This window comes from Ruditapes philippinarum, unplaced genomic scaffold (assembly GCF_026571515.1).
Source record: "Ruditapes philippinarum isolate M1 unplaced genomic scaffold, ASM2657151v2 ctg667_1_1_1_1, whole genome shotgun sequence".
Taxonomy (NCBI): domain Eukaryota; kingdom Metazoa; phylum Mollusca; class Bivalvia; order Venerida; family Veneridae; genus Ruditapes; species Ruditapes philippinarum.
The window spans coordinates 153,173-180,736 of NW_026859933.1; the positions used below are offsets into that span (position 1 = coordinate 153,173).

The 27,564-nt window shown below is 33.6% G+C and overlaps 2 protein-coding genes across 5 annotated transcripts; both read left to right on the plus strand.

Annotated features, from left to right (window-relative positions):
• The first annotated feature begins 1,055 nt into the window (after positions 1-1,055).
• On the plus strand, positions 1,056-5,126 carry LOC132758345 (complement C1q tumor necrosis factor-related protein 3-like). Its single transcript, XM_060749960.1, has 3 exons — positions 1,056-1,261; positions 4,218-4,528; positions 4,987-5,126. Exons 1-3 carry the CDS (start codon positions 1,087-1,089, stop codon positions 5,107-5,109), a joined length of 609 nt encoding a protein of 202 aa, XP_060605943.1. The 5' UTR covers positions 1,056-1,086; the 3' UTR covers positions 5,110-5,126.
• Positions 5,127-9,105: 3,979 nt separating this feature from the next.
• Positions 9,106-20,275, plus strand: LOC132758322 (ATP-dependent RNA helicase DHX58-like). 4 transcript variants are annotated; one of them, XM_060749900.1, is made up of 15 exons: positions 9,106-9,678; positions 10,211-10,474; positions 10,777-10,905; positions 11,593-11,850; positions 12,677-12,778; positions 13,159-13,307; positions 13,962-14,146; positions 14,637-14,835; positions 15,354-15,516; positions 15,734-15,829; positions 16,086-16,258; positions 16,584-16,722; positions 17,008-17,235; positions 17,692-17,859; positions 18,036-20,275. In XM_060749900.1, exons 2-15 carry the CDS (start codon positions 10,228-10,230, stop codon positions 18,677-18,679), a joined length of 2,880 nt encoding a protein of 959 aa, XP_060605883.1. In that variant the 5' UTR covers positions 9,106-9,678; positions 10,211-10,227; the 3' UTR covers positions 18,680-20,275. The 4 variants fall into 4 exon arrangements, with proteins under 4 accessions (XP_060605883.1, XP_060605882.1, XP_060605885.1 ...); XM_060749899.1 differs by having other exon boundaries at positions 9,106-9,602; XM_060749902.1 differs by having other exon boundaries at positions 9,106-9,424.
• Positions 20,276-27,564: the final 7,289 nt, after the last annotated feature.

The following is a 27,564-nucleotide window of genomic DNA, read 5'->3' on the forward strand; positions in this document are numbered from 1 at the left end:
TAACTTAAAACCAAAGATAAGGAAGATATTCGTTTGTGTACACCTATGGGAAGATACTTGTATAAGATATTGTAGTTGAACAGACTTGATTTTTAGCTAAACTTCAAAGAATAATGGGACTATCCTAAACCTTAGTTTAAGTTTTAGGTACATCTTAATTTCCAGCATATTCCCATATCAAAAAATTCCTATTTCATTTGTGTTAGGGACCCTCTATATGTCCAATGTATGATTCTTTTGTCTTAGCAAATAATATACAATGGTGGTTTTGTTGCATAGACGGAAAGTTTGTTAACACTCTAGAGGTCAGTTTTGTAGGATCAAACTTTGTCAATATCTTTGCTGTAGGGAAATCACCGATAAGTCATGATTTAATTGTAAGTGATTTAATTTGAATAAATTGTTTTCCAACTACAAGATCAAACGGGAGGCTTGAATATATAGTTTAAGTGACATTTATTATATTTCATCATGTTCTGCCAGAATCATTCTGTTGAAACTCGGAGAAAAACAAACGTGTGAGCCAAAAGAAGTTACGAATACTGTACATGTAACCTAGTAACTACTTATTTCAGACTTAAGCAATAGGTTTTCATTTCATTCAACACTAATTTCAAACTTTCTGGAATAAATTCTTTGAAACCTATAGTACAAGGCGTAATGCTATCTCTGTGTAAATATACCTATACTTCTGTTATTACAAATTATTTTAAGAATACCTTTACTAACTTGTGGTTCAATTCAGAGTGACCACAAACAATAATACGATTCCTGATACACTTTTAGATCATTTTGTTCATAGTTTAGTCTAATGATTTGATTAGTATTATGTCCCCCTTTGTGACACCCTTTACCGTTTGTCTTAATTACCCAAATAAGTAATAAACAAAGTTAGAGGAATACTGTTCTAAAGGGTTTTCTCATTAAAACAATCATGTGGACACTGCAGAACAAAGAATCTTTTGGTAATTTACGAAAACATGTGAAATGGAAAGTTTTCAGGCTAGTTGATAAGGTGGCCTAAAATTTCTTATCAACGCTGAAAACATGCTAGATTTGGAACGACATAATAATACAAAAAGGACCATGGAGTTGTACAGTCGACGATTTTTCCTAGCTTTGTTTTTCATAGCTATTAACAAAACACTTGCATATAACGACGTAAGCAACACTTCATCAGAATGTAAAGAGAGACTGGACTATTTGGAAAAACAAGTCGCCAAATTAACAAATGTTGTTAAAAATCTTGAACACCATCAAGGTAAATTTGTGTTATTAAGATTCATCTGTCGTTAACGCATATTATTGAATTGAGGAAAGCCGTTTGTAGCAGAAAAAGTGACATTTTGCTGACTTTATCGCTATCAAGTTAAGTTGAATTAGTAATATATTTTTTAAGATTGGCAATTATATTATAATAGTGACTGACCAATAACTGATAATGAAAAATGTGTTGAATCAATATAAAAAACTGTATAAATCATAAAAAGACTACCTCAGTATATTTTTTTTTAAATAGAGCGTTACCGAACGACATTTTATAGAAACATGGATCATTGTTTGATTTTTCATCGTAAAAAAATAAAATTGAACACAATTATGGCAAAATGTCAAGTTATGTCTATTTTTTACCAGTTAACTGAGCATTTGCACTTGAATGGGCATAATGTATTTTGAAATTTATCTTTGTTATTTTCATCTTTGTATGTGTTATTTTCATCTTTGTATGTGATAATCAATAGTATCTGGGATACTAGTATGTCATGCAGAACCTGCAGTAATTTAATTTCAATCGTTATTTGTATTAAATAATTTGCTAAATTATGTCTCGGCATTCGAGGATATACATGTTTCTTTAATAAATATTGTACAAATATCTACGTTACACATGGTGAACTGTGATTTGATTAGGCACCATTCTTTCCTTAAGTTTTATTTCTCTAGAGGAGTTCATTGAATAGAAGGAAGCCTTGTTTATAATCTGCATGACTACCAAAAGTTTCATTGTTAATGTTTTAAGTTGGTGCTTCAAATATATGTTAGTGTAGAGTTTTCTGAAAACACGTTTTAACTACTCTGACATTAATCAAAGTACCGAAAGCACTGAATGCGACAGGCACGTGCTAGACATAAATAGTTTTTGGGCTTGTTTTTTGAGTATCATATTTTAACACCAATTTGTACGAAAATGAATGAACTACATGTTAATTCTGTTGGTGTAGTGTGCATCTCTGCATTAGTATAATGAAAAAGGAAGTGTAGATATCTTATGCTGTAACGCCCCATCAAAAGTTCTATTCATGTAAGTGTAATTATGCTTTGATACAAACATATTTGTATTATTTACCTAATTTTTGTTTAACTTGTATAGGATAATTAAATCAAATACATGTCTTTAACAGCGCTATGCCCAATTCCTGGAAACATATATATACTACATATATATTATTTATTATCAACATTTGGTGATAAAGAAGGCTTAAATTAAGCTGCGACAAACTCCAATTGGAAAATCAAAGACTGAAGAAGAAAAGTTACCAGTCCATCTTTTTGGTATTGGTAGTTTGTAATGTCACGCTACTCTCCTGATCAGGGGAGTTACCTGCAACACACTGTTTATATTATCGACAGACGGATAATTTCATAAGGTGGCTGATTTGGTACACTTTGCGCGTTGCGTTGTCCTATATCGTTGTCGCCTTTTCGTCTTGTTGTAAACTGCGCGTTGTTGCACTGTCGCCTTGTCGCCTTGTCTCTAGCGAAGCACGCCAAACGACGCGTTGTCGCGATGTCGCCCTGTCGCTTGACTATAAGCCAATCCTTCGATTTGAGTCGAGCGACAATGTGACATCGCGACAACACGCCGCACGACAACGCGCCGTTTGGCGTGCATCTTTATAGCGACAGGACGATAAGAACGCACCGTTTGGCACGTTCCAAATCAGCCACCATAAATTTATGCACTTAAAACAATTATAACAAATGTACAAGTATTTTCCATAGATTTATTATTTCTCAGTAACATCATTTAAGAAAACTTTCAAAATATTTTTGAAGTTTTTTATACTGATTTACTTAAACAGCATCCAACTATATTTTGACTCGTAAACATGCAATATTGTAGTTGTTGGTCATGCATATGCAACTGTGAACGACGGCATATGAAAGCGATATCACTTTCCAAAAACGACTCTTATCCAGCGTATTTCGCGATTTTCAAGCGATTATTCCTTTGTAAAACTCAATAAACAGGCGCTGTGTATCTGCATGTAACATTTGACTAATGTGTATCTGTTAAATAGTACAAGACACTTAGCCAAATTTAAGACCTGCGACGCTGCACATGAACATGACTAATGCAATACTCAGGACGTTATATCATATAGTTTTTCTTTCGTTTATGACCATCGCAGGAATGACATAACCATTTGTGTAAATTTCACATAGTTTGTGGAATAAATTTTGTTTTTTCCTAGTAATATCATAAATTATCAAGGGTACATATTCAAATAGAGAGAAATAAAGAATCCCTAAAGAAAGACCAACAAGACAAATGCAGGCTCGGTTTGATTAAGCCTGTTCATGGACGGTAATGGAAAATGCAAGTTACCGACTGGCTTAAGCAGAATTCAACATTTAATCATGATAATGGTGAAATAAAAATTAGAAACATCAGCAGATGTGTTTCAAAGGCTTCGTTGTAAAATTTAAATCCATTTATTATTTTGAAAATACGAAAATATGTTGCACGTTCATTTATACATTACGGCTTTCATATGGAAGAGGATTAAAATCCCTAATGGCTGATGGCAGACAGTGTATGACTAAACGACTAGTTTAAAGATCCTGTAACACAATTTTTTATGGTTTTAAACCATAAATATTATGCTCAAATTAAGATTTATCAATATTGTAGGTTCCAAAAAGCAAAGCATTATTTATAAAGATATTACCTAATTTAACATTTCAAGTAAATAAAGGAAGGTAATAAAAAATTATTTTCTATAAAATTTAAGTCAAATTTTACAATAAGAATTGAATGCATATGTTTTAATGATTACATATAATATGCACAAATATTTGCAGTACATACATGTATTTTACATATTCTTCGATGTTTGAAAATTGTTTTATTTGCATAATTATGTACGTATATATAATTTGTGTGGTTTACCACTTTGATCACAACATACAGGATCTTTAAAACTATTTTTCAGATAAACGTGATATAGAGCAGCCAGTGGCATTCACGGCATATATTGACGCAAATGCAGCACATATTGGTATCAACCAGGCAATACCTTATAACCGAGTAGCGTCCAATATTGGTGGAGGATTCAACCAAAATACCCATGTTTTCACGGCACCAGTTTCCGGAATTTATCTATTTACATTTGTTATATCTGAATATTCCGAGGCTGAAATGGTAGCTAAGTTGGTTGTAGACGGTCAGAACGTTGTTGATGCAATAACTAATCCCGTAGCACCTGGTCATGATCAACAAGGAGTAAACTCTGCAGCTATACAGGTCTTATCTAGTCATTATTTAATTCGTTTTAACTTTCACCTGTTAGTGATTTCTTCATTGGAAGAAGCTAAGTTTAAGTAAATTTAAAGTCCTATCATATATTAACAATTTCCTAGATATGTGTAAGCCATATGTAACAAAGTCAAATATATATACAAATGCAATAAATAAAAGAAGTTTAGATGACGAATTAACTGTGAGGAAAACATTCATAAAAATAAAAAAAGTTTCATTAATTAAGTGTTTAACAAGTGAACTGCATCTATTAACAGATCTTACTTTATTTGTTTATTTTCTTGGAATTAAGTTATTTTTTACAATTGAAAAAAAATCTTAATAGCTGTCTTATAAGCGTAATAACTGTTTTGATAGCCTCATAATATATACTGCTTTCAATATATAACATACATGTACATATAGATGAGCAATAAATTAGGACTTGTAATTGTATGTTACAGGTCAACAAAGGTCAAGCAGTCTGGGTTGTCAATTACTTTCGTAATGATATTTCAATTCGCTCTGATGAAAACTACAGATTTGCGTCATTTTCTGGTGTTTTAATTAAAGAAATAATAATCTAAATATAGAATTAAAAATATTGCTGTTGCTGTTTTTATCTGCATCAGATCAACTCCAGTTTGTTTTAAATATACATGTTATAGCACTCTCAAAATCTACATGAGTTTTATCTCATAAAGTACAGTAAAGCTTCACTAAGATAATATTTGCTGCACATAGAACTAATAATTCTTAATTTTGTGATGGACCTTTCTGTCGCCGCAAAACTCCCGATTTTTTGATAGTGAAGGAAGTCCCTAGCCACTTCTAATCCGTCCATGGCGTCGAAAATGGTCACTTCCGGTCTTGTAGACAGCACATCACCCTAATTCGTTATCATCAGGCAGTGTTGCATCGCGAGACTGACGTGAAACAAAGTTATTATTTCCTCGTCAGCAAGATCAGCGCATACTGGAACGCTGGAACGCTGTCAACACCCGATGTGTATTGCTTCAACGATACACAAGTGGTCAGATGCCTCAGAGTAAACAAAAGTAATCTATCTTCAGGGTCGACCTCAGTCATTTGATAATAATAATAATAATAATAAAGAATTTTTTAACGAGAGAACTCATTTGAACAAACATATCAATCTTCCATGAGGCTCTCAACAAGGAACAATATAAATGTAACATAATCAAACTATTAAAATACATAAATGTAAATACATACAGGAGATTATCAATTTGTATACATGAATGTGTGATAATACCTCAAGTATAAGGTTTTAAAATGGTTAACAGATGTAGCAGACTTAATATAATCAGGAAGGCCGTTCCAAATACAAGATCCAGAATAAACAAAACACTTACGAAATTGTTCAGTATTTGGTCTAGGGGTATAGAGTTGAAAATCAGATGATGAACGCAAAATGCGAGTATGAACATCTGAAGATAAAATGAAATTATTCAATAAATAGGAAGGCGCCTGATTATTCATTATTTTAAACATCATAATAGCTTTTTAAAAAACAACCCTCTGTGAAAAGGTCATCCAGCGGAGTTCAGAAAAAAGTTCAGCAGATGTAGTGTCATAATCTTTGTCTAGAATTAGTCTTGCAGCTCTCTTTTGGAACTTAATGAGTTTATCTTCTAGAAAAGACGTACAGTTACCGTTATTATCCAACAATAATCAAGATGTGGTAAAATATATGCATTGTAAAACATTTTTACGTACAGGTATAGATATGAATAATTTTATACGTGATAATAAATGTAACAATGAGTTACATTTTTTTAAGAACATTATCAATATGGCTTTGCCAAGACAAGGTGTTATTAATTTTAATACCTAATAATTTTTCTTCAGAGCTACAATAAATTTGCTCTGTTTTATATAAAATAAAAGGATTACTTTCATGAATATAATTTTGCTTGTGTTTTGAGGAAATATACATGACCTTAGTTTTGTTAACATTGATAGACATGCAATTCAAATCACACCATTTGTTGGCATTTAAAAGATCATGAGTAAGAGATTCAACAACTCTGTTAAGGGATACATCAGAGGTTGAAAGGGTGGTGTCATCAGCAAAAATATCAGTTTCTGTTTTTTCCATAGACAAAGGTAGGTCATTGATATAGATTAAAAACATTATCAGACATGGAAGAGTGCTGGAACCCGGCATGCCTGGGGCAGCAAAGGTCTGAGGACTGACAGCTTAACAGGCAGTTTTGAGCATGTACAAAGCATCTAACACCGAGATGTTTCTTTCCCCGTCTGTTTCAATTGCCCAAAACTGTCGTTGAATAACTCGCTTTATCTTTGAGATTTTTATAACTCTTTGGTCCAATATGCCGAAATACGACGGTCAAACCTTTTCACCCAGCTAGTGAATATTTCCGATGTGACCCACACTTTTTTGTATACTCAAATGACATAGTTTTAAGAATTTTGAAACAGCAAGGATTTTTAGTACATCCATCTGTCACAAAGTGACAAGGTTAGCCTTTGTGATAGCAATTCGTCCCGCGTCCTCCAGTCCGTCGTCCGCCCGTCCGTAAACTTTTATTTTAAACGACATCGCCTCATAAACCACTAAGCCAATTTCATACAAATTTCACAGGAAAATTTTTTGGGTGGTCACCTTTCAAAATTATTCAAAGAATTGTATTCCATGCGGTTGCTATAGCAACCGAAAGAAAAAAACTCTTCTTTAAAAATCCAAAGAGCTAGAGCTTAGATATTTAGCATGAAACATCTTTTAGTGGTTGTCGACCAAGTTTGTTCAAATAAAAGTCCTGGGGTCAAAATCGGCCCGCCCAAGGGAGTCATTTATTTTCTTTTTAGCAATCAGTGACTCCCAAAGCAACCAGTGACTTTCCATAGCAACCAGTGACTTCCCATACCAACCAGTGACTAATCATAGCAACTAGCGATTTCCATTTCACAAAACCAGTGATTTCTGACATTAACCAGTGACTTTCTATATCAATCAGTGATTAAATCAGAGCCATTGACGTTCCATGGCAACCAAAGACGTCTTTAGCAGCCAGTGACTCTCAATAGCAACCAGTGACTCTCAATAGCAACCAGTGCCTTTCCATAGCAACCATTGAATTTCCATAGCAAGCATTTACTTGCTTAATTAGCAACCATTGACTTTCCTTAACAACCAGCGACTTTCCATAGCAACCACCGACTTGTTAAGCAACCATTGACTTTCAATAGCAATCATCAACTTCCACAGCAACCACTGACTTTCATAGCAACCAGTGACTTCTCATAGCAACCAGTGACTCACATAGCAACTAGTGACTTTCCATAGCAAGCAGTGACCAAGCAGTGACCAATATAGGAGCCATTGACTTTCCATGGCAACAATAGATCTCTTTTGTAACCAGTGACTATACATAGGAACCAGTACTTTTCCATAGAAGCCATAGACTTTCCATGGCAACCAGTGACTTCCTAAGCAACCAATGACTTTCAAAGCAACCAGTGACATTCCATGGTAACCATTAATTTCCATTGCAGCCGTTGACTTTCTATAGCAACCAGCAACAATTAACTTCCCAAAGCAACCAGCGATTTTCCATGAAAACCATTGACCTCTCATAGTGCTCAACCAGTTATCAATATTGCAACCATTGACTTTTCATAGCAACCATTGACTTCCATAGCAATCACTTACTTTCCATAGCAACCAGTGACTTTCCTTAGCGACCATTGACTTCCATGGAAACAAGTGATGTCCATTAGCAACCACTGAGTATCATAGCAACCATTGACTTCCATACAATTGACTTTCCATAGAACAAGTGACTTTCCATAGCTACCATTTACTTCCATAGCGACCAGTGATTTTCCATAGCAACCATAGTCTTCCATGGCAACCAACTGCTTCCCAAAGCAAGCAGTGACTCACATAGTAACCATTAACTTTCAACTGCAACTAAAAACTTCCCAGTGACTTTCCATAAAGACCATGTAGTGACTTGCCATAGCAACTATTTTGACTTTAATTGCAACCACCGACTTCCATAGCAACCACTAAATTTCCATAACAACCTTGAACTTCCATAGCAACCGGTGACTTTCTACAATAACCATTGACTTCCATAGCAAACAGTGACTTTAAAAAGCAATAAGTGACTGCCATAGCAACCATTGACTTTCCATAAGAACATTTTTTTCCATAACAACTGCTTGTTTTCCATAACAACCATTAACTTTTATAGCAACCAGTAACTTCATAGCAGCCATTTTCTTCACATAGCAAACTGTAAATTTCCATAGCAACCAGTGACTTACATTGCAAACATTGACTTCTTGTACATAGCAACCAGTGACTTCCATAGCAGACATTTACTTTTCTTAGCAACAAGTGAATCTACTATTGAATTTCATAGCATTCAGTGACTTCCAAGCAAACCACTGATTTTGTATAGCAACCAGTGACTTCTTTAGTAAGTATTGTTTTTCTTAGCCAAAGTAACCAGTAACGTTTTTTCATTCATGCAGCAACAACAACAACAACAACAAAATTAACATTAACAACTTTTATTAAGCAGGTGCGTATAGCCAATATTTACAATTATATACTGATGTCAACTTGAAACTATGCACTATATCAGATACAGATTTAGATTTTGTATCTGCTTTCGCTTTACCGATATTACTTTTCCTTGTCATTAAGACTATTTATATTCAGGTGAGCGATAGTAGGGTCAGTATGGCCTTCTTGTTTGATTTTTCTTACTTTCGCAGACGTGGACCATTCACGATAGCAGTATAATCATTTTCTGAAATTGGAAACGAAAGTAAATCATTTGGAAATACCCATATTGTAAATACGGCGTATACAATAACTTACCCTTATGTAAATTGGTTGATTAGGTAATTGTAAATGATAGCTTATATCACCTTATCGATTTTAAACACTATCAATTGGATAAATTGTACTCGTATAGTTTATTTCTAGCTACTTATTTCATTTCCTATTTAGATCTAAATGGCAAAGTAAAGACGGAATATTTTTCGGAAAAAAAGTTATACATAGATCTAAATGGATAAGGTAGGTAGTTTTTCATATACGGTTCAATCTTTGGCGTTTTAACATGCGATAGGAAATTTTACAAATGATTACAAATGTAATTATATTATGTTTTTTGTTGGATTAGTTTTCTTCATATTGGTTTAACCAGTCTATTGAATTGTGTATACGGCAAAGTTTTCTATACTAAAAATATGTTAGTTACTTTAACCTCATATTATTATATTCGGTTATCTTGACGGGATCAGGGTATCAGTGATTTTAACAAAGATTTGGTAATGCAACTTTCATTTCGCAGATTATCATGATTTATTTACATTAAATGTTAGCAATTCCTTCTTAGTCTTATAATCATAAATACTTTTTTATAAATGCCATAATTATTATTATTATTATTTTTATTATTATTATTATTTACAATAAATTACATACATATATAACTATTCCAAATCGAAAGTAAAATTATAGAAGAAAACTGCGTCGTTAACAGTCAACGGAGACAATCCAGGTTAATCTAGAACACTGAAGCTGTATGATTTGCGTCCCTTTACAACAAGCTCGGTACCAATAATTATTTTGTATAATTATTGCAATATTACTTGTTCGCTATTAAAATATTTTTTCGTCAGGCGAAGACTTGACAACAATGGAAAAAGGCGATTTTGAAGCGAGTGAGAAGGAAGGTATAACGTCTGCTGTAAAAACATGTACAGACAACAAGTTAAACATAGCTTCCTTCATAAATCAGCAGGATAGTTTGAAGATTAACAATATTCCAACATACAGCCAACCGACACATGGTGAAGTTCCTACTATAAAGTTATATAATGAAGAAATGTCGGATTTAACTTCAAATACTGAAATGCAACATGAAAAAACTGTACCCGAAAAAGGTAGACTAAAATAAAATAAAAGTGTTAGAGACTTAAATATATGTTAATATTTACATTAATGATTTCTGGTTAAATTTAGCAAAATATTAATTACTTTAAATGGTTTCTAATTACTTATACACTCGGCAAAAATATGACATTTTAAAAGTTGTGAATTAGCAATAATTATTTAACATCAATAATGAATTTATGTCACTGGAAATATTATTTTCATATGGCATGTTTTTATGTGTTGCAAAAATATGTAATGGGAGACTATGCAAAAACAACTGTTGACATTGTTGTTGTTTTGTATTTTTCAGGTGAAACCATACAATATGACAGTGTATTTCTGTTGGCACTAAAGAATTCACCTCTAGCAGATAACTATCCATCTGAAATTGAAAACTTTCCTGACATTCTTGTACCACTCAATTTACCCAGACGTTATGGTAAGTGGTTCATGTCTATTCGGTTGAATATGGCAGATTCTTAAAATTTTAGTTTGTATTTTCACATCTTTGCTAAATCATTGTTTCGGAAGTTCAGCTTCTAAATTGAGTGACTTTTTTCAATATCAAACTATAATCGATTATTTTTCTTTCTTAGGGTTTTGCCACTCTGTTTATAAAGGTCTTTTTGTTGTTTACTCGTTAACCGGAAACAAAACATTGATATAAAATTATGTGATGGTGTTGTTAGTTTACCCTCACTACCACTCACTGCAGTTAGCCACATCGAATTTACCAGAACACAGTTCAGCCACCGCATCGTCCCAGAGCAGATCAGGCTGTGAAGCAGTTAACCAGTGCTAGTTGCCTTCACTTTCGCAAGGAACTGATTACTATCTGTTTATGCCAGAGCAGAGGTACAGTGCGAAGGACAGGATTTCATAACGAAAGTAACCTGCACTGTCCGGGAATCGAACCCGGGATAAGATTATCAATATCTTGATCACTTGTATACTGAACGTCTGTACGTCAAATTTCATTGGTATAGATCCTGACGTTTATATAAACTATATAATTATTTTATTTGGTTAATGCAGTTGATATTGAAGATTTGAGCCTATTTGCAATCTTAAGTTGTTTTTGTAAATAAGAAATTAATCCGGCTTAAATTTGGGTTGTTGTATTTAGCTACTGAAAAATCGTATCTACCAACTTACGACGACATCGAGAAGCAGAATATGTCCGACATCATTGATAATCCATCGGCCGAAACCACAAATGACGCAGAATCTAGCGGAGAAGTCGGATTACTAGACTTTGATTTCCTACTTGAAGAAAATGTAAGCGTTGTTCAAAAGGATGAGACCAAAAGTATTGGAACACAGATGAATAAAATAAAAAACAATACAGCTAGTGTTGATGACCACATTGAATCAAACGTTGAAGGTAAAACATACCAAAGGCTTTATCACACTTACATTGTCTTTTAAAGCTTTTTCTAAAAAATGCATTTATATATCTAAAAGTAAATTACGAAGTTTAAAAAAACAAAACAATAACAAGGAAAAAAAAGAAAATTAAGTTCCAGTTTATTGTGATTTTTATTTTGGTCTAAATTAAGGCTCTAAAAATGCTTAAAATATTTATTAATGGAACATGACTCATTAACCAATAAGCTTTCTTATATTTATATTGTTGTATTAGAATAACATATTGGCCGTGCTATGACAAAACCAACATAATGGCTTTGCGACCAGCATGGATCCAGACCAGCCTGCGCATCCGCGCAGTCTGATCAGGATCCATGCTGTTCGCACAGGCACGAGTACCGGACCTGGGAAGAAAAAATATGACCAGATTGATAAAAAAAACCTGTGTTCATCTTAAAAGTGTCCAAAAAAAATGTAAATAATGACCCCCTTTGAAAATATAATATACGTTAATATACGTTACTCTTAACTTATATTATATTTTTAAAGGGGGTCAGTATTTACTTTTTTGTTGTTGTTTTTTTGACACTTTTAAGATGAACACAGGTTTTTTTTATCAATCTGGTCATATTTTTTCTTCCCAGGTCCGATACTCGTGCCTGTGGCTGTTCGCTATCAGTTTCTCTACTTGTTATACGGTTTGTCAGCGAACAGCATAGCTCCTGATCAGACTGCGCGGATGCGCAGGCTGGTCTGGATCCATGCTGGTCGCAAACCCATTATGTTGGTTTTGTCATGGCGCGGCTCATTTTATATGATATGCCGAGTTTTACTAATGTTAGATAAGATTGCTGACAGTGCATTGAACGAAGTTCAGAATGACCTTAATGCTGGAGGAAACCAGGAACACATTGAACCTGTGATGGAATTAAACATACCAACAGGTTAGTCAAAATATATTGACGAGCCAAAGCTAGATTCTGAGATTTTTTTATTTATTTATTTTTTTTTTTTTTTTTTGGGGGGGGGGGGGGGGGGGGGGGGGGTCCAGAATGCAGAAGAGGTATTGTCCATACACAAAATATCACAATATTTGTGTACACTGAATTATCATACCCCGCTAATCCTTTACATTCATGGTGAATGCGCATTCTTTGTGTGACCTTATAATGAACATTTTAGCAACGTGTTAAGTGTCTATATGCATATTAATCAACTTTACTATTTATTGTCTTTTATAAGTACTATTCTTCTATGCTTGCAGTTGAAAATGAGAATGACAGATTGTTTTACAATTCCTAAAAAAATCTTAATTAAAATGCAGATGCTGACGAGGTTGATGGTGAAGACGAAGACATTGAGCTATGGGAATTTCAAAAAGAATTAGCTGAAAAGGGTTCTCGAGGAGAAAATGTTATAGTTTTGGCGCCTACTAATAGTGGCAAAACAAGAGTTGCATGTAGCATCATGCAAGTATGTATAAAACAATGATTTACTTAAACTGGCAATCCAAAATGATAAAAAGAATGTTATAAGGAAACACTCATTTTAACATAGAATTGGATGACACTTGTATTTTAATCCCTTGATATTAGCTTGTACTAAGACAAGTGAAGTTTTTACTCCTTTGTGTGTTAATAATGCTTGTAGCTGTTATATGACAATAAAACTTATTTACAGAATACCGTTAGGGCCATCGTGGTTATACATAATAATCCAGAGGGCGAAAGTGCGATGACGACAGTACGACAGTGCGATGACGACAATGCAATAGTGCGATGGCGACAACGCGATAGTTCTATCACACTATCGTATCGTCGCCATTGCATTATCGCACTGTCGCCATCGCATTATCGCCATCGCACTGTTACATAATCGTACGGTCGTCATCGCACTATCGCATTGTCGTCATCGCACTGTCGTCTTGTCGTCACCGCACTACCGCATTGTCGCCCTCTGGATTATAAAGTATAACCACGATGGCCCTAACGGTATTCCGCACTTAGTTACAGTGTAAACTATGAAAATAAAGGCAATATTAAATGGACGCAGTGTAGTTAACTTAAGGTACGATAAAAACAACAGGAATTTAGAATATTAAGCTTATTTTTATTAAAAAATCATCAGGTTCATTTGCGTTGCCAAAGAAGACAGGGAGAAATTGGTAAAGTTGCATTTGTGGTAGAGAATGAGGCGTTGGCATTTCAGCAAGGGGAGGTTTGTGGAAAATTGCTGCCTGCGTTTAGAACAAAGGTGATCAGTGGTAGCATTCAAAGAGACAAGAAACAGCTCTTAACGGATTTTATTCACAGGTTGTCAAATAAACTTTTTATAACTATTACGTAAGGCATTATCTACATAGCATACGAAAAAACATTTCCTTTTTGAAACTATATACTTGTTTATTAGTAAAAAGGTAGGGGCGTCGTGGTTGCGGTCGTTGACTTCAAACCATTTGCCGCTCACCGCTGTAGGTTAAAATTTCGCCAATAACTTTTGGTTCTTTCATGTGAGGAAGCTATTCAGCTAGCTTACGGAACATTGGTGGTTCTACTAAGGTGTCCGTTCGTTCCTAAAATAATGCACAGGAGACACTTGATATGATTTCTTGATCTCTTTTGGATTGGCGAGTCCCCCCCCCCCCGCAAAAAAAGTCAAAAGCTAAATTCATTTGATAAACTTAAATATTCAAATCTTTCAAATCTAAGAAAATTTGATTATTGATAATTAGTACCTGTTTGAATTTAAAAAAAACATCTTGTATGTGTAGAATGAATACATGTATTTCATAAATGCCTTTAGGAGAGATATACTGGTAGTGACAGCTCAAGTTTTGTTGAATTCCCTCAACAATCAGGAGCTCAGTAGTCTGGAAATGTTTTCAATGATAGTGTTTGATGAGTGTCACCATACTGATAACCAGCACCATTTCAATAGAATCATGAGCAAATACATGGACCTTAAGATAAAGAAAAAAGTTGATCCGAGCTGTCTCCCTCAGGTACATACAGTTATTTCTGTTTGCAAAATAAATATATACTAGATAAATGCACTATTAGATACATAGAAAAATAAGAATGTATGCTTTGAAAGTGCTTTGTTTTTAAATTCCTGTTAAGCTGTGATCGGGGTTAGTAACTGTCCAAAATCGCCTCAGTTGTTATATATTAGATTAATTAAATACGTTTTACCTTTGTGTATGTTTCCCATACATTTCCCTTTTTATAAAACAGATATGATAAAATAGGCGATATGACTGCTAATACCAACAATGCTCCGGGGATTATATTTTTGAAATCTCGTGTTTATAAAACAGATAATTATAAACCTGAAAAAGAATTGGTGTGTATGGTAGTTCATGTATTGTGTGTGACACAGTATCTTTAAGGGGAATTTTACTAAATATAATAAGTCCGTAGATAATACCACATCGGGTGCCAAATGATCTTTGAATGTCTTCATATTGATTGTTTACTAATGGAATTGTATATCAAAACTTTTATTACAATTTCATTGAAGATTATTGGCCTAACAGCTTCCCTAGGTGTAGGGGGTAACACTGACCCATTTTCTGCAATAAACCACATGAAAGGTATTCTTGCTAACCTTGATGCCAAGTATCTGTCTACAGTGAGGAATAATATCGAAGATTTAGATCAACATGAAAATAATCCAAAAGAAGGTAAGGGTAACATCAGCAAATTAAATATGCAGTCGAGGGAAGAATATGAACGTCACTCATTTCAAGTACTATAATTATGAAATATGTTTTATTTTATTCAAGTATTTATTTTATATATATTGTGTTTTAGCAGGAATAAATTCATGGATTTAATCCAGATTTACTCAATATATATTTTTGTCGATTTTTCCAATCAAATTATACTATATTCTTACAGAAATAATTAAGGCCAAATGCAGACATTACGATAAGTTTGGAGAAGCTGTCCTGGATATAATGGACAATATTGACAAATATATGAGAGGTCACCAGAGTAAGTTTCTCTTAAAAATTCGCATTCATTTAGACTTCTGAACTATTTGAACTAAAACACGATTGTATAATATACATGTAGTTGTACTTATTTGTACTTACTATAGATACAGACAAACTGAAAGTGCCAATAAAACAAATCGACTTTAAAACAGATGGATCACATAGCTAATCTTTGCATTATTCAAAACTATGTAAGTTTTCTTTCATAAATCCAGGACGAATTTATAAAATAACGTTTGTTAAAATAATTCAAGGTATGTCAGAGCTTCCAGATAAAGACAAGTTACTGAAGAGTGTTTGCCAAGTACCGCCATCAAGAGGAACAGAACAGTTTTTGCAATGGGCCAGTCAGTTTAGGGGAGCTATTGCAAAGATCAGTTCTGATTCAGCACGAAGAATGTTGAATCCTTGTAGGAGACATTTAGAGGTAGGATGATTTTCTATTTATGTATTATATATCCGTTTCTCATACTTTTCAAATTAAATACATGCAGTTGTGCTTTGTTCGAAGCAAGTTATCAAATACATGTACTTCCAAATTAATCAGCGATAAATACTATTTATAGGCTAAAGTATTTTCCATTTCTTATGTTTAATTTGATAAGAAATTAAATTTTGTAGCCATGAATAAATGACATTATTTCGTTCTGCGCTGCTAAAATCAATATAACAAAACTCAATTTAAATTTTTTAATAGATTAAGAAACAGCAAGTGTTTGATATGATTATATACAATTACCTATCACATTTAGGTGTACAACAAAGCGATGCTTGTTCACGCAGATGCCAGAATTAAAGATGCCCAAGCAATACTTGAAAACTTTATCAACAGAGAAATGGAAATAGATCCAGAGAATGAAACAGACAAGGTGCTAATAAACTTTTATAAAGGTAAGGTTTCAAATAATACATTAATTTTTAATGACGTTTGCTAAAGAAGGAAAATCAAATTATTATATAATACCTTTCTAAATTTAATGTAATAAATAAATAGATCTCTAAATCTTGTAAAACATCTGCTTAATTTTTACCATGATATACTATTTTATACTTGGCAGTACATGTATAAAGTGTTTAGGTTAAATGACCATTTCAAATTACATTCTTTCAAATGTTTGTCACTGTTCTTTACAAGTAGGTGCCTACAGTCGGTTCTTTTTTTTTCTTGTATTAAAGATCTAAAATCAAGAGATTTTAGTGACGAGCCTGAAAATCCCAAGCTTGTAGAGATGAAGAAACTTTTGATGAACGAAGTTGCTGATAATGACAACGCTCGGGGAATTATATTTGTGAAGTCTCGTGAACTGGCACGGGCATTGATTAAATGGATGGATGAAAAGGAACAACTGAAGCCACTGAACGCATGTGAATTCGTTGGACAGGTTGCATCAACGGCTAAAGGAGGTGATATATCTGTGTTTCTATTGAATTCACATTGAAGCATCTGTTGTTAAATGAACCTTATATACGTTGCATGCTCAATTTATAGCATTTCCGTAAAGTAATATCAAGAAAAGATTTAAAATATTCATTTTTAATTAAAGTATGTAACTTTACTCGCCTTGTTGGAACAGTTTATTTTTTACACTGACTGTATTTTGGAAAGGGTTTGGAATAAACAATAAAATCCGCGTTAGACTGCAATATTTGATCTAAGTTAGTTTCGTTGTGTCATTCCTTGCACTGCGCACATGTCTACTTATCTTGAAACGTGGCTTAAAACATGGAGGACTTTCAAACCGGGCCTGCAACATTTTTAATTTTGCGTTCTGTAGAGATTCCGTTTTAGTCTTTTTTATTCTATTCTTACTGAGTAATTCCCACTGACCTATCTTTATTACTCATTATTATGTGTTACAGGTATGACGAAATGTGCGCAGAGAGACGTGCTTGAGTATTTTAAAAATGGTCTTCACAAAGTAATTGTTGCCACATCTGTGGCTGAAGAAGGCCTAGATATCAGGAAATGTAATATCGTAATCCGTTACGAATATGTCACGAATGAAATTGTTAGACTCCAGTCCAGAGGTAAGTTTTAAATGTTGTTCTGTCTCAACATGCATATATATTTTCATGTAATTTCATTATAATGTCATATATATAAAGAAAATGTAAACAGTAATATTACATTTTACCTCAAATAGCAAAATGAAAGTTATAATAACTGTTATATGATAATTTCTCTTTTAATGCATTTTTTTCAGGGCGTGCAAGAGCCGGAAATAGTAAATATTATGTTATTACAACAGAAGGGTCGTGGATAGTTGAAAAAGAAGAAAAGAACGCTATGCTTGAAAGGCTGATGAACAGTATAGTTCCGACCCTTCAGGCTTACATTGAAAACAACCCCAATGACTGGGAAAATGAATTAAATACTATCCAAATTAGGCAAAAGGAGATTGATGATATGAAAGAGGAGAATCGTTTAGCAAATATGACTGATGACGAAGTTATATTTAGATGCCTGAATTGTTCCGAATTTATATGTATGTCGTCTGATATCCGGGTGATACAAGGGTCTCACCATATTGTTGTCAACGAAGATGCCAACGGGCGCTTGCTGTCTATACGTGGTCGTAACCCTGTGACTTTTAAAGATGATTTTATCTCTCGAGGAGTCATATTCTGTGGAAACAAAAACTGCCAAAATGATCTTGGAGGAATTTGTGAATACCGCCGTGTTGAATTTCCATTAATTGTTATTAGAAACTTTATGATTGAAGATAAACATGGAGAAAGAGACTTTGTTAATCAATGGAAAAAGGCGACCTTCTCAATGAAAGAGCTGGACATTGACGATCTTAAAACAGTGGTACGGAAAAGACGCCTTACGTTCGTAGATAAGTAAATCACTCTAAAAATGAGTACAAGTATTTCAAGTCTTATATGATATGTGTTTTCATATTGTAACATTTCCATGCAAAAAAAAGATTGGAAAGATTGAATGATTGGAAAGATTGAATGTTTATTTAACGTTATGTGTTAACCCGCTTCAGTTGTCTTTTACCCGCACTTGTTTTATCTATTTTATTTCCCCAGTATTACGGTGATATTTTTAAGTTATAAATGACCGTTGTCTGTGATATTCTTATAATGAACTATATCATACATATAAACAGCTCTAGTGAAGTTCTGTCTTTCCACATATCTTTTTATACATTGTAAACTTGTGATATGATTTTATTTTTATAATTATACATATTTAGATGATATACATGTTGCTATGTTATAAAGTTTTATTTTTAAGAAATTTATTCTAATCTTTTAAGGCGCTGGATCTCGCTGCTTTAACCTATATGAATGGAGTGTTAAGACAGTTTGTAATGGGTAATTGTGTAATAATTGCCAAATCATTTTTTACATATTTTTTAATGAAAAAATAATTATGTCAATAAACATGGCTGTGTATGTCATAAGCAATGAAATGCAAACTACAAAAAAGCAGTGTTATATGATTTCAGACAATAGCATTGTATTATGAACTTCATGTTGATATATAATTGTAGTAACGTAGGAACTGTTGGTACATTTTCACTATAATGTCTATTTCAAATTACATTTATGTTTTACTATATGGTAAGTAATATTGTAGCCTTAACCAATAATATGAGGTAGAGGTTGATTATGACTAGCAGTTGACCCACGTTATGGACTTAACTAAAAAAAAGCTGTTCCGATCAAGCTTCTTTATGAAAATACTTATATTGGTCGTAGGGTTGTAACAGATAACACATTTGATTGGAGGTCAATATGTCAAAAGACTTTGCATCTTTAGACAATCCGTTGTGAAGTGCATAAATGTTTCACAAACGTCTCGATCTTGTCATTTACTGGATTATACATCAATGTATATGAATTTTTTATTATTTTATTTTTCTTCTTTTCAAAAAATAATTTGCTTTTTTGTAGTGTATATGTATAACAATAATTTAAAATATGCTTAAACTGCAGGCCTCGACATTAGCGATGGTCCGTTGGTCCGAGACCACCTGACTTTGGCAAGGACCACCTAATATTTCAAGCAACTGGTCCGTCAGACCATTTGAATTTTCTAGATGGTGCAAAGCTCATTTCGGAATGGCGATTTGGTCATAAAATGTAATATACTTGGTGTTTAAAAACATTTGTCCTATGTACATGTATATGGTTCATTAATCTCTTCTTAAGTCATCACTTACTTTCATTTTTACTGGAGTAATTATATAATTATTTATTTAGGCAGAAAATTCATTCAAATGATGCTATTAGACTGCATTTTCTTTAATTGTGATATTTTATGGGATATCGGATAATTTCAGATACTTGAATAACGGCAATGAAAGGAAATGGAAAAATATATCTTATCTTTGTTTTAACAATAAGATATCCATTTCTTCCACTTCACTGTTAAAATAACTTTAAAATTTTAAAAATGCTTAAAAATAAAAGCTCAACTTTAGTTATATATTATGTTGGTATTATTTTTTATCCTTAAGATTTTCCCTTGTTTTCAAAGACAAGAATAACATGTTTTAATAGTTTCATTTTCCTTACTTGAAAAGTGATAAAGTGATTATTTAGAAACTATTCTTAACATTTGTGCAAAATATAAAGAAAGTTTATCATGCCGATTTTAAATTATAATCATTTTAATTTGTTTTGCTATTAAAGTTCATACATTTCAAAGTATAATTATACATAAAACTTCATTTTTTTTCTAATTACAGATTTTAGATATACATTAAGAAAGAGAATAATAATATGACAAAACAAAAAGAAGAAAAAAGAACAAAAATTGAAAAAAAAACATCTTCTGGGATTGAACCCATGCCATATCGAAACACTGTAATAATCCTCACTGAAAATGAATACTCTTTAGAAAGGAGATATTGCACATTAAATGAGATATAAAAAAAATAACTTTACAATAGAACACCTACTGACTTGCTCTGATTAGATGAAAATATATATCTAAGATATCAGTTTTCTTTAGTTATTTATATTACATCTCTGTCAACAATTTTAAGCATACTTTGATATATTTTTCAAATCCAGTGGCCCGACTTACCACATGCTAATTGTTTGTGTAGAGGCCCGTTTAAGGGAAAATAACTATTTCAAAATTAAATGACCAATTGCTTTTTTGTAAAAAATGAGTTTAAATATTTTAACCTATCTATTATAAGCTTTTTTACATGTTATTTTACATTTGAAGTTAACTTGTTACTAAAATAATGTATTCAAAAATTATGTGTATCTGCAAGTTTTTTTCTAATTAACTTTTTTTCACGGTGATGTAACTTTTGACGATGAACTTTTTCATGTATAATTGTAGAGCTAGTTGCTTTAAGGTAACCTTGTTACAAGAAGAATAAATAAATCATAGAAAATATATAATTGTTATTTCATTATATATGACTGTAGAGCTATTTGCTTTAAGGTAATGTTACAAGAAGAATAAATAAATCATAGAAAATATATAATTGTTATTTCATTTTATGTCATTTATTATGTATGTTATTAAATATGGCGGATGGTCAACACTAGTTTTAGATCACGGTGACATTTTTAGGATTTACTATATGTTCTGGGTGTTTTATTAATATTGGATTATATATATTGGATAATATATCATCACTTATCAAACAATGGATATAGGAAGTCAATCATTGAGTCAATTATTGAATGATTCTCGCGAAATGGAAAACGAATGCATGTTTGGGTCGGCGGGAAATACACAATGGCGCACGACGGAAGGCGGTAGTTTTGAAAATGCAACAAAGAGAAAAAGACAGGGGTCTAATGTTGAGTTTGATACGTATAAAGGAATGGGCACGGATGATAAACTGAATGTTCTTTTTGAAAAGTTTGAAAGTTTTGATAGTGTGCGAACACAGGTGAACGTTCTTCAGACTCAGATGAATAAGGTTAGTTATGTAGTCTCCGATGTGAATGATACTGTAAATCAATATGACAAACAAATTAAAACACTGACTTATAAAATACTTGATCTAGAAACTAGAAATAAAAACAGGAATTTACTTATATACGGATATGAAGAACACAAAATGGATGTTTATGTGTCAACGATTTTATTTATGATCAACTTAATCTTAATCCGAGCGATTATTATATCGGCAATGCAGAACGTTTAGGTCAGGTGAAAAACAATCGCCGGGGGCAGGAGTCATCTAAGAGGACAATATTGGTAACTTTTCGTTACTCTCATGAAGTAAATTCGATAATGGCTAATGCACGAAATCTTGCTGGAACTAGGTATAGCATTGACAGAGATTATCCATATGAGATACGAACCGCCAGAAAGGCATCGTGGCCCGCATACAAGGAGTACAGATCGCGTAAAGGTAATAAGGTTCAGTCGAAATATCCAGCAGCGCTTTATGTGAACCTTCGTCTTGTAGAAGATGCATTTCCGGGTTGGGAATTACTCCTCAATCCATCGAAAGACATTGGCCAGAAACCTCCGAAGGTTTTTTCTACCTCGGATAATAGTAATTATTCCGGGCATCAGGCGGCATATACAGCTCCACACGGTATTCCGGACGGTGTTTCACGGGCACAGCAAGATCCTCCATTAGACAATTCCAACGAAATATCTTTTAACCATAACCGACACGTGACCAACAACATTCAACAAACAACCGGGGTAAACAAACAGGTTAGTACAGCTTCAGTGTTGTCACAGAGCAGTTATACAAATAACACAAATAACTCGCAATCGCAATCGTTATTAAAATCGCAGTCTCAAACATTTGTTCAGCCCACCACACCAGTTGTAAACATTGACAATATTACTCCACGTGGTAGGCCAAGATCACGTGCAAATTCGATGTCAACAAAAAGTAGAGGTCGTTCAACTAGTGCGCGTGCGCAGAGGGAATCGGCAGCAACTAGAAAAGCGCCGGCAAATCAGCAATCAGTTAGGCTTCTCACTTCCCCTCGGAGCGTGCACGTCGCTGAGAAGGCACAGGGCACCGGCAGATGATGGAAGATTCGAGTTATAATCGTTTAAGGCGGCTGTTTCGTGATGTTAGCTGCCGGTGTCCTGACTAATGCCGAGGGGAGTGGCCCTACAAAGTAGGCTGAGACGACGAGGATGGTGTACTAGGGTGCGTGAGCCCCTAGTACAGATAGACGGCTTGTAAGGCAGGCCTATAGCTGGCACCAACAGCCCTTTTCAGGGCTAAACACCTTTCCTATTGTCACAGGTTACTGTACATTTAGGTTCTCATTGACCGCCGTACAGTGACCTACTTTTCGGCTCAAAATTCATATCTTTGGCTAATACTCCGTGGAAATTGCATGGAGGTAAATTATCACCATTTTGTGCTTCAAAATTAACTCTTTAAGGACATGACTGGTGACATGTCCGGGGTCCGTACTCGACAGCGCAAGCTGCATTTTGTGCCCAAAAGGGCGGATGGACCCTCATTAAGCTTTAACTACATACATACATACAATCAGTTAGGCAGACGATGACTCCTCCCACAACTACGTAACATACATCAGCGTCAAACAAGAAAAGCATTGATGCAAAGCATCAAAGGGCGACGCCAAAAGAATTTGATCCAGGTTTGCACCTAAATACTTAACAAAAGATGTGTACTTTATAACAGTACCATTACATATGACCTGGAGGCTAGGCCCAGTTTCCTTTAAAAATATACTATTAACTTAAAGTATATTTTTAAAGGGGGTCATTATTTACATTTTATTTTGGTTTTTGACACTTTTAAGATGAACACTGGTTTTTTTATCAATCTGGTCATATTTTTTCTTCCCAGGTCTGATACTCGTGCCTGTGCATATAATAAAAGCTTATTGCTTAGGGTCGCAGACATGTCATTGACATATATAAGACATAAAAGAGGACCTAAAATGAACATCAGTGGGACACTATAGGTACTCAGAGCAGTAGTAGAATGAGGACCAGCCACATCCACCAGCTGCTGTCTATCAGAGATAAGACTTAAACCATGTAAGAATGTCATTACATATGGCGGATGCTTGAAGTTTCATGAAGAAGAAGAAAAAGAACTTCTTCATGTGCAGTATAGTGTGATCAACTGTATGAAATGCCCTTTGAAGATCTAAAAGTATCATGCAATACTGCCTTTGTCCATTTCAAATTTAATGCAATCTGTTACATGAATCAAACATTTGTCAGTTGAAAAACCACTTCTTAACCCTGACTGAAACTGCCTGACCATGACTCGAACCCATGACTTTCAGAAGACCAACTGAGCTATCCGGCCGGCTACACATTTTCTCTTTAATAATGAAACAGTTCTAAACCACAACATATTTCCCCACTATATTGATTTGTGTCCTTGAATTTCTTATGTTTACAGAGCATAGTGAATTGAACTCATGCTTATATGCAGTCACAGGATGAGAAATACTTTGAGCTTGACCAGAACTCGAACCGTTGACCCACAGAATAATGTACCGCAGCTGTAGCGATTAAGCTATCTGGCCGCTTACACATTTTCTCCCCTAAATAGTGAACAGTTCTATGATAAGAAATTTTATGAAGGCTGATTTGTATTTTGCATCAAAGGCACCGGGCGAAAACATGAAAATGCAACAAACGAACCACTTTGTGGTAGATTGTATTTTCATGTTTTCATCTGGCGCCCGGTTACTTTTTGTACTTTGTTGGTTTTCATGTGGCACAAATCACCCACTATAAAATTTAGTGCACAAATTTATTCAAGGGCAAGTAACAATCTACTCTATGAAAAGTCTGTTGTCGGGTTGACTCTGGAGACCTGGAGGTTGAGACCGGTGTCCCTCCATTACAAATAGATAAGACAGAAGCTGTCCTTTTCAAACTATACACATGTTAGAAAAAAAAATTAGAAGAACTATTCAGAATATGATTTTTTGAGACTTTATAAAATTATATTGCTTGATCCAAGTTTAAGGACATTTTCAATCAGTACGTGTATTATCATTTATAACTTTGAATGAAAGTCTCATCCCTTTAATCATAATGACATAACTGTAACTCTTTAAATTCAGAAATATTACATGTATAAGTCTCATCATATCAATATACTAAGATATACATGTATGCACATAACATTATTAATTCCCAGTTTCTATTAAATAAATATGAAATACTAACATTAACATTAACATGCTTTTGATGACCTTACAACTGGTAAATTTTATACAACAAAAATAGTATTATAAGTATACTCGAACCCCATGATACCGGTGACTCCACGGTACCGGTATATTCACAAATCTCGCGATATTTTTGTCTACACCACCTACCGAGTGTTTATATTGACATGGTCCCAGTAATATTGGCTATTTCAAAGTTTTTAAACATTTTCAAGAGTTTCTGAAGGAAATATTTCACATATCCTACCTTATTTTTATTTTACTATCCTATTTTTCCATTGCATTTATAAATTAGTCTCTCTACAAAACACATTTTTTTTCCAAGAAAATAAAAAATCACAGGTGCTGACGTCATTCAACCTCCATTTCATGTCACTTGACCTTTTGACATCATTTTTGGCGGGAAAAAATTAATCTATGGAAAGCCATTAGTGCATATAAAATAGTTTGTGAAAATTAAAAAGTCAGTTTCATTCAGTCTTTTAAGGGAGCCTGTGTAAAGTGCCATATCGATATTTTATCTTCATCATATAGAAATAAAATTGATTCAATGATACAAAAGGATCAGACAATCACAACAACACTAAAATTAAGTGAAGGGGTATTTTTGAATCCAGCCACATGGTATAATATACACCTGTAATTGGGAGGAAAAGGTTCTAAAACAGAGACCCCTTGGGAGTCATTTAAGATGAACAATAAATTATTGAAACACACGTTTTTATGTTGTTTTTAAGCATTTTTTTCAGATATGAATACAAGAATGCTAAAATGATATATTTGCTATTAAAGCTGCAATGGCTTTCCATATAAATAACATTTTTACCAGTGCACCGGTAGCATGAAGTCTGTTTAACTACGTCATACAAAATGGTCGACCATTGTTTACATTAGCAATGAGCGAGAATTTTAGAGTAACAGAACTCTGTAATGTAATTTTAAGAGGATTAAATGTTAATGAAGTTGTTTATTCCTTCTTTTTTTCAAGTCAGTAATTTTTTATATGAAAAACACCTTGTATAAAATATGTACACCGGTATCGTGGAGTCCCGGGCTAATACCTAAGATAGACAGGAAAGAACAAATAATTTAGTAAACATGAGTTACTTCCCCTTAAAATAGAGAAAACCTGAAACCCAAAAGAACACCCTAAACAGCAAAATTATGAAATGTTGCAGGCTCAGTTTTATTAAGCCATGCAAATTAATGGTAAAGTATTCTTTTAAAAATAGATGGTCATGTGACAGCAGTAATTGCAGAAAATCGGATAGCTTTCAACATCCGGATACTGGTACACTTTGTAAAAACAACCATTCTGCGCAACAGATAAACGTAATAAGGATAAAATCAATAGGATAATCGTTTACAACAGTTCCATTACCTATCCTTATACTCATTTGCAGGTGAACTTTCTTCTTGTAGGAAAATTTTGAAAATATATAAATGAAGGATACGGCATCAATGTAGACCACAACGATATTCGAAATCCGGGTTTTAGTATTGTCAATAAAACTAAGGGACAAGCTGTTAAACTTAACCTGCAATTTCGTGAAAATAATATCACAATGCACATGCTTTTTACATAAAGTTATTAAATACAAATATAACAACATATTTGTTTACTTGATTTTTACGAATCAAAATAAGACTAATTAACACAACATGCCATTAACTGCTAATAATAACAGCTCCTTCCATAGGCCAAAATAAAAAGCATTCCATAAGAGACGACGCCGCTCACCGGCGTCGCCAATGATCAAACTGTGGGCGGGGATTAGGATTTTTACAGTACAAAAAGTGTAAACAATTTACGATTTGCATTATTTAATATACAGTGCTTGAAAACTAAATCTATTGATAAACTGAAGTGTTCTGAAATAACTGATTTATTCAATAATAACGATATAGTTTGTTTGACTGAAACTTGGGGAGATAATAACACAAATTTTGAAGTAGACAATTTTCAACATTTTGCTTTAAATAGAAAAGAAAAAGTTTTAGGTTCCACAAGGTCTTCCGGTGGTCTAGTTATTTATTTACGTCGTGAACTTTGTTGTGATGACACATTTGTTTGTGAGAGAGACGATACACATTTGTGGGTAAAAATAAATGGGGAATTATTTAATATTGATGGTCATTTATTTATTGCATTGTGTTATATTATCCCATCTACATCTAGCCGGAATCGTTTTGTTGAAAATAATGTATATGATAATTTAATTGATGACATTGTATTTTTACGAAGTAAATATGGAGAGAATGCGTGCAGTTTTATGATATTAGGAGACTTAAACTCGCGTGTGGGGTGCTTGGAAGAATGGGTGGTAGATGACAATTATTCTTTATTAGAAAATAATTTATTACCTGATGACTATGAAATAGATATTAAACTTCCCAGAAAAACTTTAGATAAAAGTACGAACAGTAATGGTCTATTATTGATTGACTTTTTGAAACAGACTGGGTTACGTATTGCAAACGGACGGGTGTGTGATGACGAGGGTGCCTTTACTTGTGTATCATCAACATGCTGTAGTGTTGTTGATTTTTGTATTGTGAGTGAACATTTGTTAACATTATTTGATAGTTTTAAAACGCATG